This window comes from Balaenoptera physalus (assembly GCF_965194825.1).
Source record: "Balaenoptera physalus genome assembly, chromosome: 9".
Classification (NCBI taxonomy): domain Eukaryota; kingdom Metazoa; phylum Chordata; class Mammalia; order Artiodactyla; family Balaenopteridae; genus Balaenoptera; species Balaenoptera physalus.
The window spans coordinates 50,547,441-50,563,246 of record NC_138888.1 but is presented as its reverse complement, the minus strand read 5'-3'; the positions used below and the strand labels follow the sequence as shown (position 1 = coordinate 50,563,246).

The following is a 15,806-nucleotide window of genomic DNA, read 5'->3' as shown; positions in this document are numbered from 1 at the left end:
TCAGGCTCCTACACAGCTGCCCTCCCTGCACACTCCCCCACCTCCCCCCTGTAGGTAGCCAAAGTCCTGTTTACGGCAGAAGCTTTTTTATTGTAAACAGTGAGGCCTCTCCCAGGCAGCCCCAATGAACGGGGTGGCACTGTCCTGGGGTGAGGCAGTCTTCCTTGCAGAGAAGAAGACAGGCAACCTACCCTCTTCTAGCCCTGGGGCCCTGGCCCCGAGGGCAGCTCACTGAGCCTGCGCTCCTCCTGGAAGCGAATGAGGGCATCTCGCTGGTTCACCACGTCCACTAGCTTCCTCAGGACCTCGTCCTCAGCCTGCTGGTCGGCAGCTGTCTTTAGGGCTTCTGAAGGGAGGAGGTGAAACTTACTTAGAGAACAGAGAACGGGGAGGGCGGCAGGAGAGGCACAACCTAATCCCGGCCTGTGTGACTTCTACAACCCCAGCTGTTTCCCACTCTGAATTTGGTTTATCAACACTAATAGTTTTCTAGCATTGTTTGTTTAGCAGCAACACCACTTTTAAAGGAATCTTGTGTAAAAGCCCAATGTGCAGCTGTGATTGAACTGAAGGTGCGGAATGTGGGCCTGGAGCCCCATCCTCTGCCTTCCTCCAGTTCAAGAAGCAATTCAGAAGGCAGTTCAGCCTCAGAGGTGCTCAGACTAGAGGACTGTTGCCTGGGCAGTATCTGAGATCACGAGGCTTGTGCAAATACCAGCCTCTCCCCACATCCCACCTACCTTCCTGGTTCATGTAGGTTCGCAGTTCTTGGTCCAGCTGCCACTGTTTCTCCTCCAAGTTCAGCTCCTGCACCCTGTGTAGAAAAGGCACAGGTGTCTAGGGTGACCGAAGACCTGGCTGTGGGGCCTGGCTCACACGCCATCGTCCCCCACGCCCCAACTCCGACACCCCTTACGTGATCATGAGCTCAGCCTCCTCGGCCACCAGGCTGTTTTTCTTCTGAACAAGCTGTAGCAACTGTTCTAGCCATAGTGCCTTTTGCTGTTCGGGGGAACCTGACAAGAAGGAAGAAGAGGGGCCAGTCAGGCTTCTAACCAGGGTCACAGGAATCACGGCATGAGGAGCAGAACCTGCTGTGGGCCACAGCCTGGTAGTGTTTGGGGGGGTGGGGGTCGCTGGGGGTGGAACACAGGGCCAGAAGGCAGAGGTGTCCTAGGCTCGCTTATCCTCCCCATCTTCACTCACTGCCCCGGCTCCTCAAAGCCAGCTCCAGCTCCATGCCCTTGGCCTCCAGCTCCCTCAGAGCAGCCTCGATCTCATTTTGTCGCCGTTGGATGGCCTGAGTACAAGACAGGAGGCCCAGGAGTCTGCGGACTGCTCCAGAACAGAGTCCCGGAGGAGCTCTGATACCCAGTCTCAGAACTCTGATCCCGTTAGAACGTCCGGGAACCCCTAGGCCACACCTGAGCCTTGCAGAACCGCTTCATCTCCTCCTCCTTAGCACGGCGCAGCAGAGTCCGACGCCATGTTGGGTAACTGTTCATGGTGCCTGAGTTCTTAGCCAAGTTCCACAGAACCTATGACAGGGTCACGTGGAGAGGGGTTGGGAAAGCTCCATTTGAAAGGGACCAGAAAGACCCTGGGCTGGAAGTGGGATACGTTCTGATAGAAAAGGTGGAGGCCTAGAGACATGAAAGCGTCAGACTGGGTGAGAAGACATTCAGAGACATTTGGGCTCAGAAGAGGTTGGGTGCTGTGGGTTTCTCCCGGGCAGGGGCCGGGGTATGTTTAGTGGATGCATGCTGGCTTGGGCAGAATAGGTGGCCAGGTTCCTCCCACTCACCTGTTCCGTGTCTGAATCCAACGGCACATCTTCCTCTGCTTCCTCGTCACTGGAGCAGGGACTCTCTTCTTCCTCCTCCTCCACAGCCACAAGAACTGAGCAGAGAAGTGGACATGGGCTGAGATCCCCAGGACCTCCCTCCCCATTCCCCACATCCCTGTCCAAGAATCCGAATACCACCCGCCCATCCCCACCGTGGGCCAGCAGCTACCTTGAGGGCTCTGGACTGGCATTCCCCAGCCCACAAAGCTTCCCTCTAGGGCCTGGCGGGCCAAGACGGAGCAGCTTCGGGGGGGCTTGGGTGGAGCCTCCATTTCCGGGTCAGGGGTGAGATGAAGGGAGGATAACCGCTGGCGTTCTGGGCTGGAGAGGCGGATCAGCCGACGGGTGGGCTGGCTTGGGACAGGACTGGTCCCCTCCTGGGGGGCCACGGGAATCGAGGGGCGTGATGGCATGTTATTCTCACTGTGTATGGGAAGGTCCTAGAAGAGCCACCATATGCTCTGGTCAGTGACCTGCCCAGTGTGGGTTGAGGCAGCCCCTTGAGACAGATGTGGGCCCTGGCGTTCATTCATTTATGCCGTCTACTGAACAGTGTCAGGCAGTGTTCTAGATACTTGGGATTCATCAATAAGTAAGACAGGACAGAGATCCCTGCCATCGTGCCGTTTACACTGTAGTGGAGAACATTCAGTTACCCCCAGCAAAGCCTCGGGCTTAGAGAGCCCTTTCCTCTTTCCCGCCCGCCATCCCACACTTCCGCAGCTTTTACCTGACTCTCAGGGCCTCTGTCGCTGCTATCCTCTTTGTGGCCTGGCTGGGGCAGGTGCTGGAGGCAGTAGAAATGTCCTGGGAAGGCGGGAGAGGGGAGGAGCCATCAGATGTAGGCAGCCCGGTGACCAGATGTTCAGTTTATCAGGGAAGGTGGGGGTGACAGGCCTCTGCATTGGCTGATTAATTTATACCAGCCTCCTGGCTTCTCAGAACCCATTTGGGGCTTTGGAGGGAACAGAGGAGACGGAGCTCAGGAGAAGAAAGTGTCATCTTCAGCCTGTTTCTACCTCACGCCCAGCACCCCGGTTCCCCTCCACCTTCAAGCTCCTGGCCCCCCCAAGCAGGGCCAGACCCAGAGTCCCTCTGAATGCCTCCCAGGCCCACTCACCATCTCCTGGGTGCTGCCCGTAGCCACTTGGCCATAATGTGGCCTCACAGATATGGCAACGGAAGCAGCTCCGGTGGAAGAAACGGCCATTGGCACAGAGGCGTTCCAGGATATAGAGGTGTTCCCCACACAGTGCACACAGATCCTCGGCACTGGCCTGCACCAACCCCCAGGCCGCAGGTCAGCTGGAGTCCAAGGCAGCTGCCAGGTTTTTCCCTTCCCCTCCCTGCCCTTCCAAGGCCTCGCTCTGCCTGCAGACAGGGCCCCTGTTCTCACCTCCTGGTATTGGGATGCGGGTGTCACTGGTACATCAGGCTCTGGGACAGGTGGCTCCTCAGTACTTGGGGTCTCAGCCTCTACCTAAAAAGGTAAGTGCTCAGGCCCAGAGGTAGAGGGGCAGGATCAGCTGGGGAGTCCATGTGTACAGATGAATAGAAAGGACTGGAAGGGAAAGGGAGTGAGACTAGGAAGCGAGACTGGATGGGGGGGTTACAAGGAGCTGGGGTGGCGAGCAAGGCCTGGGGGGACAGGACATGGGAAAGAGTACCTCAGGGAAGGGACTGTCCGGCCCCTGCGTGCATTTACCTCCACGCGAGGCTTCTTGCCACCAGCCTCCTCCCCGTTTCCCTGCAAGAAGTCCTACGTTCTGAGCCTCCAGTTCTCCCCTTCCCCCATTCTGGACATCCTCATCACCCCAGGGATCCCCACAAGGAACCCACTGCCCAGGCCAACCCCACCCAAACTCCCCACCTGGACCCGGGTCCGTTGCAGGGTCCTCTGCAGTTTGCCAAGGAACAGTACAGCGCTGGCGGTGCCCGGGGAGCCTTGGCTGACTGGGCCTGCTGGGAGAATCAGGGTAGATGGGGGGCTGATACTGTACCCCCAGAACAGACAGCTATGTGCCAGCCCAGAAGGATAAAGGAAATCCCAGGCTGTCCCTTAGAGGGCACACACACACACACCACACACACTCCCTCTTCACCCCACCCCGTCCTACCCGCCTCCGGTTCACCTGGGTTGTGAGGTGTGCTCTTGAAGGCACTATGGAAGTGGCTGAGGTAGGCAATGAGGCCCAGTGGGTCATTCCCTGCCACCATTGCCTGTGCGGACAACACGGGCGTGATGCCCAGCTCATGCTCTGCCATCTTCAGCGCCCAAGAAGTCGCTTCCAGAGCCCCGACTCCCTGCAGCTCTGAGGGTTCCCTGTGGGGCGTCAGGGAGAAAGGCCAGTGGGAGACCAGAACTTGCCCCATGGAAGGGGGAGAGAGCAGTAGGGGAGGGACATCGGGAAAGGGAGGAGAGGGCATAAAGGGTTTTTTATTCTCTGTGCTACATAACGCCACCCCCCAATGACAACAGCATCTGGCCTTGGGGGGCTTCTACCATTCACAAAACTCTCCGTATTGAATGCATTTGATTCTCATGGGCAGGCAGAGTCAGGTGGGAAATCTATCTCTAGGGAAGCAAAGTGACTAGAGCAGGATTATTAGCAAGGGGTGGCCTGGGACGCAGCTGGGTGTGCTAACTCCTACACAGTGACTGCCCACCATTCCACACTGCCTGGAGAGGGAGGGGCAGAGGCATGAGAGGGATGGGCTATCACGGACCCCCAAGCCCAATTCCTGACTCACAGTAGGCCGGGCCGCAGCCGGTGCACGAGGGCACACAGAGCCAGCCCATCCGCCCAGGAGGAAGACAGGTTGGTGACATGGACCCCTGGGTAACCAGCCGTCTGCTCCTGGCACCAGTGTAGCAGCTCCTCCTGGGTGGCCACCGACCCTGGGAGAGGAAGCTGCGCTGTACTGAAGGCACCGGGGCCCGCAGAGAGAGCCCAGCTGCTGGGTGCGGGGTCTATATGGGAGGGGGAAGCAGGACCCACGCCTACTGGGCACCAGCCTAACACTCACTGTCAGCAGCACCTCCTTCATCCCGTTTTCTCATTTGAAAAAATCTTTCTGGCAATAAAGTAGGGGAATGAATAGAGTGAAACCACTGCTGGCCACAGAGAGGGCAGCAGGCTATGAGGTGAGTGAGGGGCAAGGGAGGCCCAGAGACTAAAAGGAGAGGCAGGTTTGGGGTCTGCAAGGCGGGAAGGGGCAGAACAGCTGAGAACAGTGCCGCTCGGCTGCCACCCAGCTGATGCGTTACAGTGGCTGTTGAAGTGCTGAAATACTCCACACAAGCTGGCGAATGGCTGCTGCTGAGCACCCCACTGCCCTGCACCCTCCAGGAGGCCCCAAACGTCCCCACTGCCCAGCAGTGCTCCAGCACCCTGCTCCCTGCCGCCAGCGGCTACCGCTGCTCTGATCACTGGTGCTTGTGCCTCGCTGCTCGGTAAATATTTTGGACGTGGCCCCGGAGGAAGGCCTACTCACCAGTGGCCGGCTTTCCTGAGTCTGTCTTGTCACTCATTCTCCGCACAGGCTCCTTGGCCTCCACATCATACAGGTCTCGTACCTAAGGCAGCCCCTCTCAGGTCTCCAGGCAGGCGGACCACACCCCCCATCCCCCCGCCCCAGTCCATGGGGGAGGCGCTGCCTGGGTGGGACTCACCCACAGGGCAGGGACTGGGCAGACCACAGGACGGAAGGCCTGACCTGGGGTGCGGAAGCTGACCTGGGAAGTCTTGGCGGGCGGTGCCAGGGGTTCTGACCTGACTGGGGGTCACGGCCCGGAGGTTCAGGTTGGGATAGCGGGAGGCTGGGTCCAGCCCATATTGGGCCACATTGCGGTGCATGTTTTCTGGGGATGTCTGTGACAGGAGCTGGTACAAGCTCTCTCTGGGGAGATGAGGGCGGGGGACGGGCACACGTGGGAGGGCACCATCAGCACCCACCCCTCCAGAAGTGCCAGGCCTTTCTTTCGTTCTCTTTTCCCTACACCCCCATCTACTCAGCCAGCATCCCTGACCCTACTCCTGACTCTTGTCCTATATCCAGCCCTGCCCCCACCCCGCCCCCCAACTCCCCAACTCAGGCCTCACCTCTCTGCCAACACCTCTAGGGGCCCAGCGCCCTCTGCCCAGCGCTTCACCATCCAGGCGGCATCAAAGGCTGCCAAGAAGCCCCGGGCCACTCCAGTGCCCAGGGGCCAGAAGGGCTGCAGGGGCAGAAGGACAGGAAACAGCTCAGAGAGAGTCCAACAAGGGTGTCCACGCCCAGATGACCCCAGGGCCATAGCAGAGGGGGCCCTGACACAGCAAGCCACCCTCTGCTCCTCCTTACAAGCAGCAGACCTTTTTATACCCCCTCCTTCCCACGAGGCTGCTTCCTCCCCCAGCCAGGGAACCCCTGTGCCTCCTCACAAGGGGTCCGGAGAGCCCCTCCCCTGTCAGGGGACACTGACCCCTCACCTCCACCAGGCAGTCCCCAACCAGCCCCAGCAGCAGGCGGGCGCCATGTTTCTCCTGCACCCGAGCAGAGCTCTCTGCCCGCATCATGCTTGTGAAGTCAAAGGCAGAGACGTCGGGCCGCCCGTGGGCATCCTGGGCAAACTCCAGCTTCCCGAGCTTGCCATGGGTGGCGAAGTCGGCAGCTGCCCGAGCAAAGCGCTGCAAAGCCTCGGGCACCACATTGGCACTGCCCAGCAGCCGGTCGGTCTCCGGCCAGTCCTATGTGGCCAACAGATCAGAACCAGCAGGGTCAGTTGGGCCATCACGTCCCCGTAGGTGTAGAAGGTACACATCCTAAGGCCCCAATAACGGGCTTCCCCAGACTACACAGCAGTTGAAGGCTGAGCTGGGAGGAGAATTTGAACGTCCAGCCTCTCACGCTCGAGCCCCGTCCTCAACTCTCAGCCTGCTGCTCGCTGGGGGTCCCAGGTCCCACCCTGCCTCCAAGGCCCAGTATCATTACTGTTACCATACACCTGCTTTGGACAAGTCACTGAACTTCTCAGAGCCTGTTTCCCCATCATTTAGAGATGACGTACCTAACTTCTCAAGGTACTCACGTGGATTCGGTGAGAAAATGAACATAAAGCTCTCAACAAAGTACCTATCACATAGTAGATGTTCAACTAGTTCACTCAGCAAATCCTTTCAGGGTGCTACTACATAGCAGGCACCATTCTAGGCACTGGGAATCATCAGCAAACAAGAGACGGACAAAACCCCTGCCCTCACGGAGCTTACATTGTGTAGTCCCGTGGCTGGTATAAGGTGTTTAGCCCAGAATATGATTCAGGTTGCCACGTAAGTCCCAGGGGAGAAGAGCTTATTGAGGTGGAGGAAGTGCCATCGCAGAGAGGATGGACTCCCTCCACACCCAGGGGCAGACTGTGTCCAGGCCTGGCCCCTACCTCCCAGGGCCCCCCACCCACCCCTCCCTGCCTGGGCCCAGGCCCCACCTGACGCAGCACCCCCAGCCGTAGCAGGCACTGCTTCTTGGCTGTCATCACAAAGTAGTGGGTGTCATCCTTGTAGTACACGATGTTCTCCAGATCAATGCCTGTGGGGACAGGGCAGGGTGCAAGGGATATGCCTCCTCCTCATCATGTGTCACCTCTCCAAATACCCCAGCCATGCTTGACCTCTGAGAGCTGGGATCACAGCTCAGCCTGCAGCGGCACCTCCACCCACACACACAGGGGGGCCCATGAGTTCTGGTGGCACAGTGGACCATCTGTCCCAGGCCCAGGAGGCCTAAAGGTGTGGAGCAAAGTGAGAAACTTGGGTGGGGTGGCAGCTGGGAGACGTGCACCACATAATCCACAGGCTTGCAGAGGACAGCCTGGCTTCTCCGACTGGTATGTGCACACTCCGGGAGGCGTGGCAGTGCGAAGCCAAAGTAAGCACAGGGCATCTTCTGGAAGTACCACTTTCATTTTGAATATGCAGCGCTTTGTTTTGGTTTGGTTTTTTTGAATTTTCGAATCTTGTTTTATTTATTTTTTATTCCGCAGGTTATATAGCATTTTTATATTAAAGCATATGTAAAGAAGCACAAAGCACAATCCCATGCACTTTGCAAGAGATTTCTAAGACTTGTCATGCTGGGTGGCCGAGTGGGGCTGTGGCTGCTGAATCCCTGGGGGCTCAGGTTCTTTGCTGCCAAGACCACAAAGATGGAAAAGTACGAGATTCCTTGGACTGAAGACAGGTCTGAGAGGGAGAGGTGGGAGGCAGGCCACAGTCAGGCACGAGGAGGGGAAACCCTGTGAGGGGGGTCCTGACCTGTGGCTTTCAGCAGGCTCTGGAAGAAGCTCTGGTTGTAGATCCTGGCCACGCCGCTGATCTCGGGCACCTGTGTCTCTTCCACGGTGCGCCTGTTCACAAAGTTGGCCGTGATGCCAATGGCCAGTTTGCCGCGCATTTCCCGCACTGTGAAGCCTAGAGGTGGGGACAGGGGGGTGGTGGCAGGAGGAGGATGGGTGTAACAGCCTAGAAAGGCCCACAAGGAGCTCAAGATGCTGGCTTCTTCGAGGGAAGGGATCACTCACCTTCAGGGACGAATTTACCTCCAGCTGCAGAGATGAGGACATCAAATTCATAGTTGGCCAGTTGGGCTGGGGGGCTGGGCTGGAGCTGGGCACGCCAACCACTCCCTGGGGCAGAGGGTGTGAGTGGCACAAAGGTGTGGAAATCTGAAGGGGCCCCTGTATTCCCAGGACAATCCAGTCAAATAATTAAATAAACGTTTAAAGGGTTTTATGGTTTAGAAAGCAATGACACACTGTCTATCAAATTACACCTTCACAACAGCCATGGAAAGTAGGTAAGGAAAGAAATACTTGGGGGTCCTCAGGAGCAGAGAAGTACTTACCCTTTCTGGGAGGGGGCTGAAGGCCAGTGAAAGTGACACCCCAGTGAATTTCCACCCCCAGCAGCAATGCCACTTTCAACAAAAGCAGCTGAAGTTGCCGGATGCCTGGAAGGGAGAGGACATTAGGAACAGGGACCCCAGGTCCCCCCCAGCCTTCCCAAGCACCAGTGTGTACCTGGTCAGAGCTGGAGAAAGTCTTAGAGATCACTCAGTCCAACTGCCCATTCTACAGGTGAGGGCCCTGAGTCCTGAAAGCCTCCTGGCTGAAGTGAATCTTATCCACCCTGCCTCTTGGCCGGCCCAGCAGCAGCCCCCCGACCCCCTCCACTGGCCTGTCTCTAGGCCCAGGCTCACCCGCCCCTCCAGGCCACCACATGGTGCTCACTGATGTGGTCCAGGGAGCCTGTGCAGAAGCGCCCATAGAACTTCTTGGCGCCGAGTGCCCGAAGGTCATGGATGGTGAAGGGCCAGAGGTGGAGCACGTTGTGGCGAGAGAACTTGGTGCGCTTTTCCACCAGCACCACCCGGGCCCCAAGCATCGCCAGCTCCACAGCAGCCCGCAGCCCACAAGGTCCGGCACCCACCACCAGGCACTGCGAACACACAAGGCAGCATCGGCATGGCATCTGGCCCCTCCTCTGACTCCCCCCACTCTCCCAGCCCCGTCCCAGGCACCGTGTACCCACCTTGGTGCTGGTGCAGGCCTGGCCCTGCTGGTAGACAGGCTGGCTTGCTCTCTTGTCCAGCTTGGCCCACAGTGACTTGGCACTCCAGTAGTTGAGCTGGGCCTTGATCTTGTGGTACTGGGGCAGCCCCCCACCGGGCTCCAGCCCCAGGGCCCTGCATAGCCCCTGGAAGCTGCTCAGCACATCCTGGCACAGCTGGGCCTGCAGGACGCTCTCAAAGTGGGCATGCGCTGGGTTGGTGGAGGTGGGTGAGGCCATGGAGACCTCTGGGGCTCCCAGGGAGGGGCAGGGGCACGTGGCTGCTGGAGAGAAGGAAGGAGGAGAAGGGAAGAGGCTGGAGAAAGGAGGAAGGGAAAAGGAAGGGGAGGAGAAGAAAGTCTGGTATCCCCAGGGAGCTCCAGGCCCAACCCTGATTGGCTCTGCTCCTCTCTGCCAGCTGCTCCAGAGACAACTGCTATCCCTTCCACTCCAAGTGAAACTTGCCAAATTTGGAAATGAAAAATCAGCAGTCCTGGGCACAGAGGGCACGCGGAAAGCCAGGGAGCCTCCAGCTCAGCCTTCTTGCTCAGGGATCTCCAAGCCCTGCTCCATCTCTGGGGCCCAGGGGACAGGAATTCTTACCCTGCCTTCCCGAGGCCCTGGAAGCAGGGCACAGGGAATTTCTCAGATGTCAAGAGGGCAGGGTGCCCAGGAAGAGAGTTTTCCGTGCAGTATAGACAGGGACAGATCTAACACCGGCAACACCAGCTGCTAGGCACATGTACTGCCCATCTCACCCCAAGCCTCCCTGTGCCCAGCACCCCTCGATGGACTCAGTGCGACGCTGGGTGTGGGGTGCATCTTATGCCAGGGGCAAAGTTCTCCTCCTTAGCACTGTTCATTGCCTCCCCACGGGGAGGAGATGGTCTCTAACCCCGTAGGTTCCACTTCCCACCACCAAAATACTGCAAGGAACAGCCCCAGGATGTTGCATCTGACTGAGTAACACACAACTGGGTCTATTTCTGACTCACTGTGGTCAAAATACTTCCCTTGTGACTTGCCACTGCTCCAGTGGGCCACAGTACGGTTGGGGGACTTGGGGGGGGGGGGCGGCGACAGGGCAGCAGATTTCGCCCCTCCCAGCTTCCTCTCACTCCCATCGACACCCCACCCCATCCCTGCATGCTCTCCCAGGAATCTCCCGAGACAAGGCCTCCCTTTGTCCCCTTCTCCCTCGCTCGGGCCCCCACGCAACTTGAGGGGTGTTGGAGAGAGCTTTCTCACGCTGGGGCCCGGAGGAATCAGAGGGGACGGGGATGTGGTTGCCCACGGGGGAGTTCGGGAAGGTGGGTGGCATTGATGGGGGGAGATCCTTGGGCTGATCCCCCTCACCCTGCTCGGTCGCCTCACCGGTCCCTGCCCGAGCCCAGCGGCCAGGCCGAAGCAGGAGATGAAAATCGCCGCCGCAGGTCACCCGGACGGGGGCGGACGGAACGTCAAGAAGGGCAAAGGTCTCTCTTGGGGGGGTGGGAAGGAGGAAGACCTCGGCGAAGTGGGGAGAGGGGCGACCCAACCTGTAAACACCAGGACAAATAATGTGCGAGGGGTGGACCGGTCTGGAAGGATGGAGAGGGAGCTGGACCACTGGCAGCGGGGGTCGGGGGTACTCACACTCTAGACCGTACAGTTTGGAGAGGGGCTGAGCAGGGCGGAGGTGCAGAGAGACGGGCCGGACCGGCCAGGCGGAATTCAGGAGCGCCTCGAGCCACATTTCCCCGGAGGCGCATCCCTACTCCTACCCCGGGCCTCCGCGGGCGGGGGCCGCACATTTGGCGCAGCTGGACAACTTACCAGGGGGCTCGGGAGCCCGTAGGCGCCGCTTCCTGCCAGGCGGGCGTCCCAGTCCGGCGGGTTGGGGGACGGAGACGGAAGAAGGGAGGTGGAGGAGGCGCGGACCAAAAGCCGGGATTGCAGGGCTGCGCGCCGGGTGCGCCCGGCCGTGAAGTTAGCAGGGTGTGGGCTCCCGCACAAGGGCACGCGGCCCGCAGAGGCTTTATGCGCGCCTCATTAGCATCTCATTACCCGGCGTTTCCCGGCTGGGGGCAGCCAGGGCCCCGCCCATGGCTGCAGGGTGGTGCCCGAGGGCGTGGCACCGCAGGCGCCGCTTTCCGCTTGAGGGCCGAAGACCCGGGCCCCGCCTGGTGGGGGCCAATGAGAAGCGGGTCGGAGGCATCCGGAGCCCTACTGCGCACCCGCGGCCTCTGGCTCCATCTCGGAGCCTGCGCCTGAAAGCTAGCGCTTCCCGGGAGGGCGAGGCCACCCGCCCTTGCGCAGTACGTACTGCGCGGCCGCCCCCGAGAACTGGGCGGAGAGGGCGCTCGGACTGGGCAAAAAGTTTGCAGAAGCTGTTGGATCCATAGGTAGCATCTGCGTCCTCCTCACCTCTCCTACCAGGAGATCCACGGCCCGGGCGCCCCACGATGGATCCAAGCGCGGGGTCCGCCTCCCCTGCAACCAGTCTGCCTCTAGACCCGGGCTGAGGGCAACCGGCACGGATTTAGAGCCCTGGAAACTCGGCAGTCTGCAGCTTCCACAGTGGCATGAGTGAGCGGGCAAGAGGGTCTTGGGGGTGAGGGTACTAGACCACTACTAAGACAGGCGGAAATGAGAGGGGTGTTTGGGTGAGAGGCTAGTTCCCCAATATTCAAGAATGCCTTGGAGAAAGGACCCACAGAGCTGTCAGTGCTGAAAAGGGCTTGAGAGACCTTTGGGATCAACTTCCTCATATTCCCCGTAAGGAAACAGCTGAATGTGAAGGCACTTTCAAGGTCATTCAACTAGTTAATATTAATAAAACATCAATCTCATTTGTTAAGCATCTACCATGAATATTACCTTAATCTCAGTGATCACATGAGTCCCACTTTACTGAAAAGGAAACCGAGGGTCACAGAGGTTCTGTGACCCGCAACAAAGTTACACAGCAAGTGGCAGAGCTGGTATGGAGCCCAGGTCTATCTGGACTCCACTACACCAGTGTTGATCCAACGTGACAAATGAAAGGCTGGCTTCGTAAGAAGCTGTTTCTTGTTTGGAGGAAGTGACACAACAAACACTAACAAAACAGGAATGAATGGGAGGGTCCTCCCCTTGAGATCCAGGGACGGAAAAGAACTGGGTACCCTATGGCTCTCCCTTTCTCTTTATTCTCACTTTGCATTTTGTCTGGAAACCCTCTGAGAACAAGTAAGACCTGTATACTCATACTGCTCCCAGCTTGAGCTGAGAAGCAGGCAGGGAAGGGGAAATGCCTGCTCTCTGCCAGGAGAGTCCTGAATTCAGCCAGGTCAGGCTCAGGAAACTAGGACAGCCTCCCAGTTGGACCCATTCTAGCTCTTGAGTATGACTAGTTGAGTATGACTAGTCATTTGGCTTGAAATCAATTTGCCAAATATCGGACACACCTATATTTAAATACATAGTGTAAGAAGGGTTCTAAAGTCCAGTCTGAATGGGTTACCAGGCTTTTAGAACCACTCCATTTCCCTTTCATTAGCTGATGGTAAATAGGCAGCTGCTCTGATTTAGTGGATTAGCTGAGGCCCAGCAGGGTCTGGCCCTTGACTCAATGACTTGTGCTCAGCCAAACAGGGTTATGTGGCTCTCTGAATGGCAGATGGTAAAATTTGTCTTTAAAAAAGATCACAGAACAATAAATGACTTCATCAATGCTTAAAAAACTGCTGACTTGGGAGTTTCACTTTATGTTAATTAAAGATACACAGTGGAGCAAAGATCAATGGGGAATATATTGGTTTGTAATCTAGAAGATCTGGCCAGATGCCAGCTTTGCTTCACACAAACTTACGTAACCTTGAAAAGTCACCAACCACCATGCTTCAGTCTTAAATCTAAATGGAGGCAGTTTAATTACTCAACCTCATCAACCCATTTTGATTCTAAAATCCTATTGTTCAATGTTGGTGACTCTAAGAAATGTATATAGTCCAGAAGGCCCAAAACAAGTTCTATTTAGATTTTCTTCAAAAAAAAAAAAAAAAGACCTCTAATAAAACTAAAAGAATAAATTATTATTTATCTACAAGTGTTTCTCTTCTTAATTAGAATCTTATTTGAGTCATGATCCACATTATATGTGTATATGAAACTAAAAATACTGGCACAAACACACTGGCTAATTCATATTGGGTCAAATAAGTGGTTGATACATGAAAAGTCAGTTTGTGGTTTTCTGGCCATGCGGCACAGCTTGTGGGATCTTAGTTCCCTGACCAGGGATCGAACCCCGGGGCCTTGGCAGTGGAAGTGCCGAGTCCTAACCACTGGACTGCCAGGGAATTCCACAAAAAGTTAAGTTTTAAAAGAATCACATTCTAATGTTTTTGCAAATCATCACACCAGCAGTGGCCTAGGTCAAAAAACCTGAGCCATTAAAACAGGATCCCTTTCCTCTAATCCACATCATGTTCTGTCTTCCTGCAATGCCATCCTTACTTCACCTCCTAACCTTTCATCTCCTGAGCCTGGAGTCGGAAACTAGATCCCTAGCACTGCAGGTGACGGTTCTAAGCCACCCTATATATGACTTTACACCTGTAGGTCAGCGTGTTCAAACACCACAGCCATGGTCCTGGGTCAGGAGCCATGGCTGCAGTGTAAACAGGCAGACACAGCTCCTAATGTAAAAATAATTATCAGCTGAGACCAAAGTGTAGCGTGCTGTGGACGGATATGAAAGTGTGGCTTGATTGAGATCAGAGGGTCAGGGAGGATTAGAGGGTGAGGAAGCGACACTTGAACTGAATTCTGACAGATGTGCAGACGTTAGTGAGACAGAGAGTAGTGGGCAGAAACCTTTCAAGCCTGAGAAACTGCCTGCCTTAAAGCCTAAGGCAGGAACTTGCTGGATATGCTTGGGGAACAGCCAGGAAGACAGTGTGGCTGGAAGTGAGAATGGGGAAGGGACCCAAGAGGAAGATGGGTTGGGGATTTTATTCTGAGTGCAGTGGGAAACTGCAGGATTGTAAGCAGAGCAGAGATAACAATCGTATTTGCATTAATAACATGATATCCACGCACTTAGCAAGGCACTCTGCTTGATGCTAAGGGCACAATGGTTAAGCCCAGATAGATCACCATTTCCAGCAGAGAAAGGGGTGGGGGAGGGGAAGAAAGGCAGGCCTTGGCAGGAGTCCAGGCAAGAGGATATGGTGATGGTGTAGCAGTTGGGATTGAGAAGTGGATGGACTGAAAATATAGTTTGAGATGAAACTGACATAACTTGATGATGGATTGGGAGTGGGGGTGAGGAAGGGCCCATCAAGAATGACTCCCAGCCTTCTCTCTTGGCTGATAAGAGGGAGAGAATTGAAAGTTTCAGTTTCTCATTCTTTCTTACCCTTCCCTGCAACTTTATCCTCTATATGCCGCTTTTTATTCAAATACCTTCCCCAGAAGTCAAAGTGTGATGATTTCATAGATTCCGAGATAACACAAGGGATAAAGATTAAAAATACAAATACGTTCAAGATCTGTTTACTTTCCCATATTTTTGTTACGAGAGTACTTTCATACTTCAGACATTAAGATTATAGGAAAATCTGTCCAGAAGTCACTTAATCATACTAGAATTATCTATGAGAGGTAGATTTTTAAAATGTAAACATTCTTGTTTATAACCCTAATTTAGCCTAAGGAAGCTTCAGTTTAACTTTTCATCTAACAAGGATAAAATACAAATGAACTAAAACCAAGAGCCAAACTATTCTTTTGGAAAATCTTCAAATCCATATTTTAAATCTAATATTATGGATATTAATTCAAAATAAATAATAAATCTATGCTGTAAGACCGGGGAAATTACCTGAGCTCTGCTCAAATTTTTCCCTTTCTACATAGTAGTAGAAAGGGATACAGTAGTATTTTTCACTTACATTAAAAAAGAAAAAAGCTAAGATCTCTTGCTAATGTTACCTAAACTTGTTACCTAAAAGCTCTCCTACTCTGGTACATTTCCAGGGAGAATGGTGATATGTACATATAGTCCAGTCAACTTAAGTGTTTGTTGCTTAATTACGTGTAAAGAATTTGAAAGCAAGATAAACTATCACAGTGACATTCCAGCTTCTTTTAGAGGTCATTCCTTTATACCTGCTGTTTACAAAAGGCAAAAGGGGGATTTTTTTTTTTTTTAGAGGTAATTCCTCCAAACCTGTTCTTTACAAAAACAAGACAAAGCGTTTTCTTTCAATTCTTGAGAGTTTAGGCTTATTTTAGTTTGGAAACTGAGGATGAAATTTTACCTGAGTACTTATAAGGGTAACCAAAATAAAGTAAATCTGCCCAAAATATAAAATATCCTCAATCAGAAGTTTAAAAAAAGTTCAAAC

At 55.0% G+C, this 15,806-nt stretch overlaps 1 protein-coding gene across 9 annotated transcripts; it reads right to left on the bottom strand.

Moving 5' to 3' along the window:
- Positions 1-69: 69 nt before the first annotated feature.
- On the bottom strand, positions 70-11,611 carry MICAL1 (microtubule associated monooxygenase, calponin and LIM domain containing 1). Of its 9 annotated transcripts, XM_082475106.1 has the most exons (26): positions 11,248-11,611; positions 10,807-10,970; positions 9,415-9,716; positions 9,114-9,321; positions 8,729-8,833; positions 8,406-8,510; positions 8,140-8,295; positions 7,314-7,414; positions 6,319-6,576; positions 5,950-6,065; positions 5,620-5,746; positions 5,342-5,423; positions 4,598-4,745; positions 3,979-4,169; positions 3,717-3,805; positions 3,552-3,593; positions 3,243-3,326; positions 2,967-3,123; positions 2,577-2,653; positions 2,016-2,286; positions 1,805-1,899; positions 1,425-1,538; positions 1,207-1,300; positions 917-1,016; positions 741-814; positions 70-346 (listed from the first exon to the last, which is right to left on the bottom strand). In XM_082475106.1, the coding sequence occupies exons 3-26, from the start codon at positions 9,670-9,672 to the stop codon at positions 198-200; spliced, it is 3,201 nt and encodes a 1,066-aa protein (XP_082331232.1). In that variant the 5' UTR covers positions 9,673-9,716; positions 10,807-10,970; positions 11,248-11,611; the 3' UTR covers positions 70-197. The 9 variants fall into 9 exon arrangements, with proteins under 9 accessions (XP_082331232.1, XP_082331227.1, XP_082331229.1 ...); XM_082475101.1 differs by lacking the exon at positions 10,807-10,970 and having other exon boundaries at positions 3,717-3,808; positions 3,964-4,169; positions 9,415-9,748; XM_082475103.1 differs by lacking the exon at positions 10,807-10,970 and having other exon boundaries at positions 3,717-3,808; positions 9,415-9,748.
- Between the last annotated feature and the right edge of the window lie 4,195 nt (positions 11,612-15,806).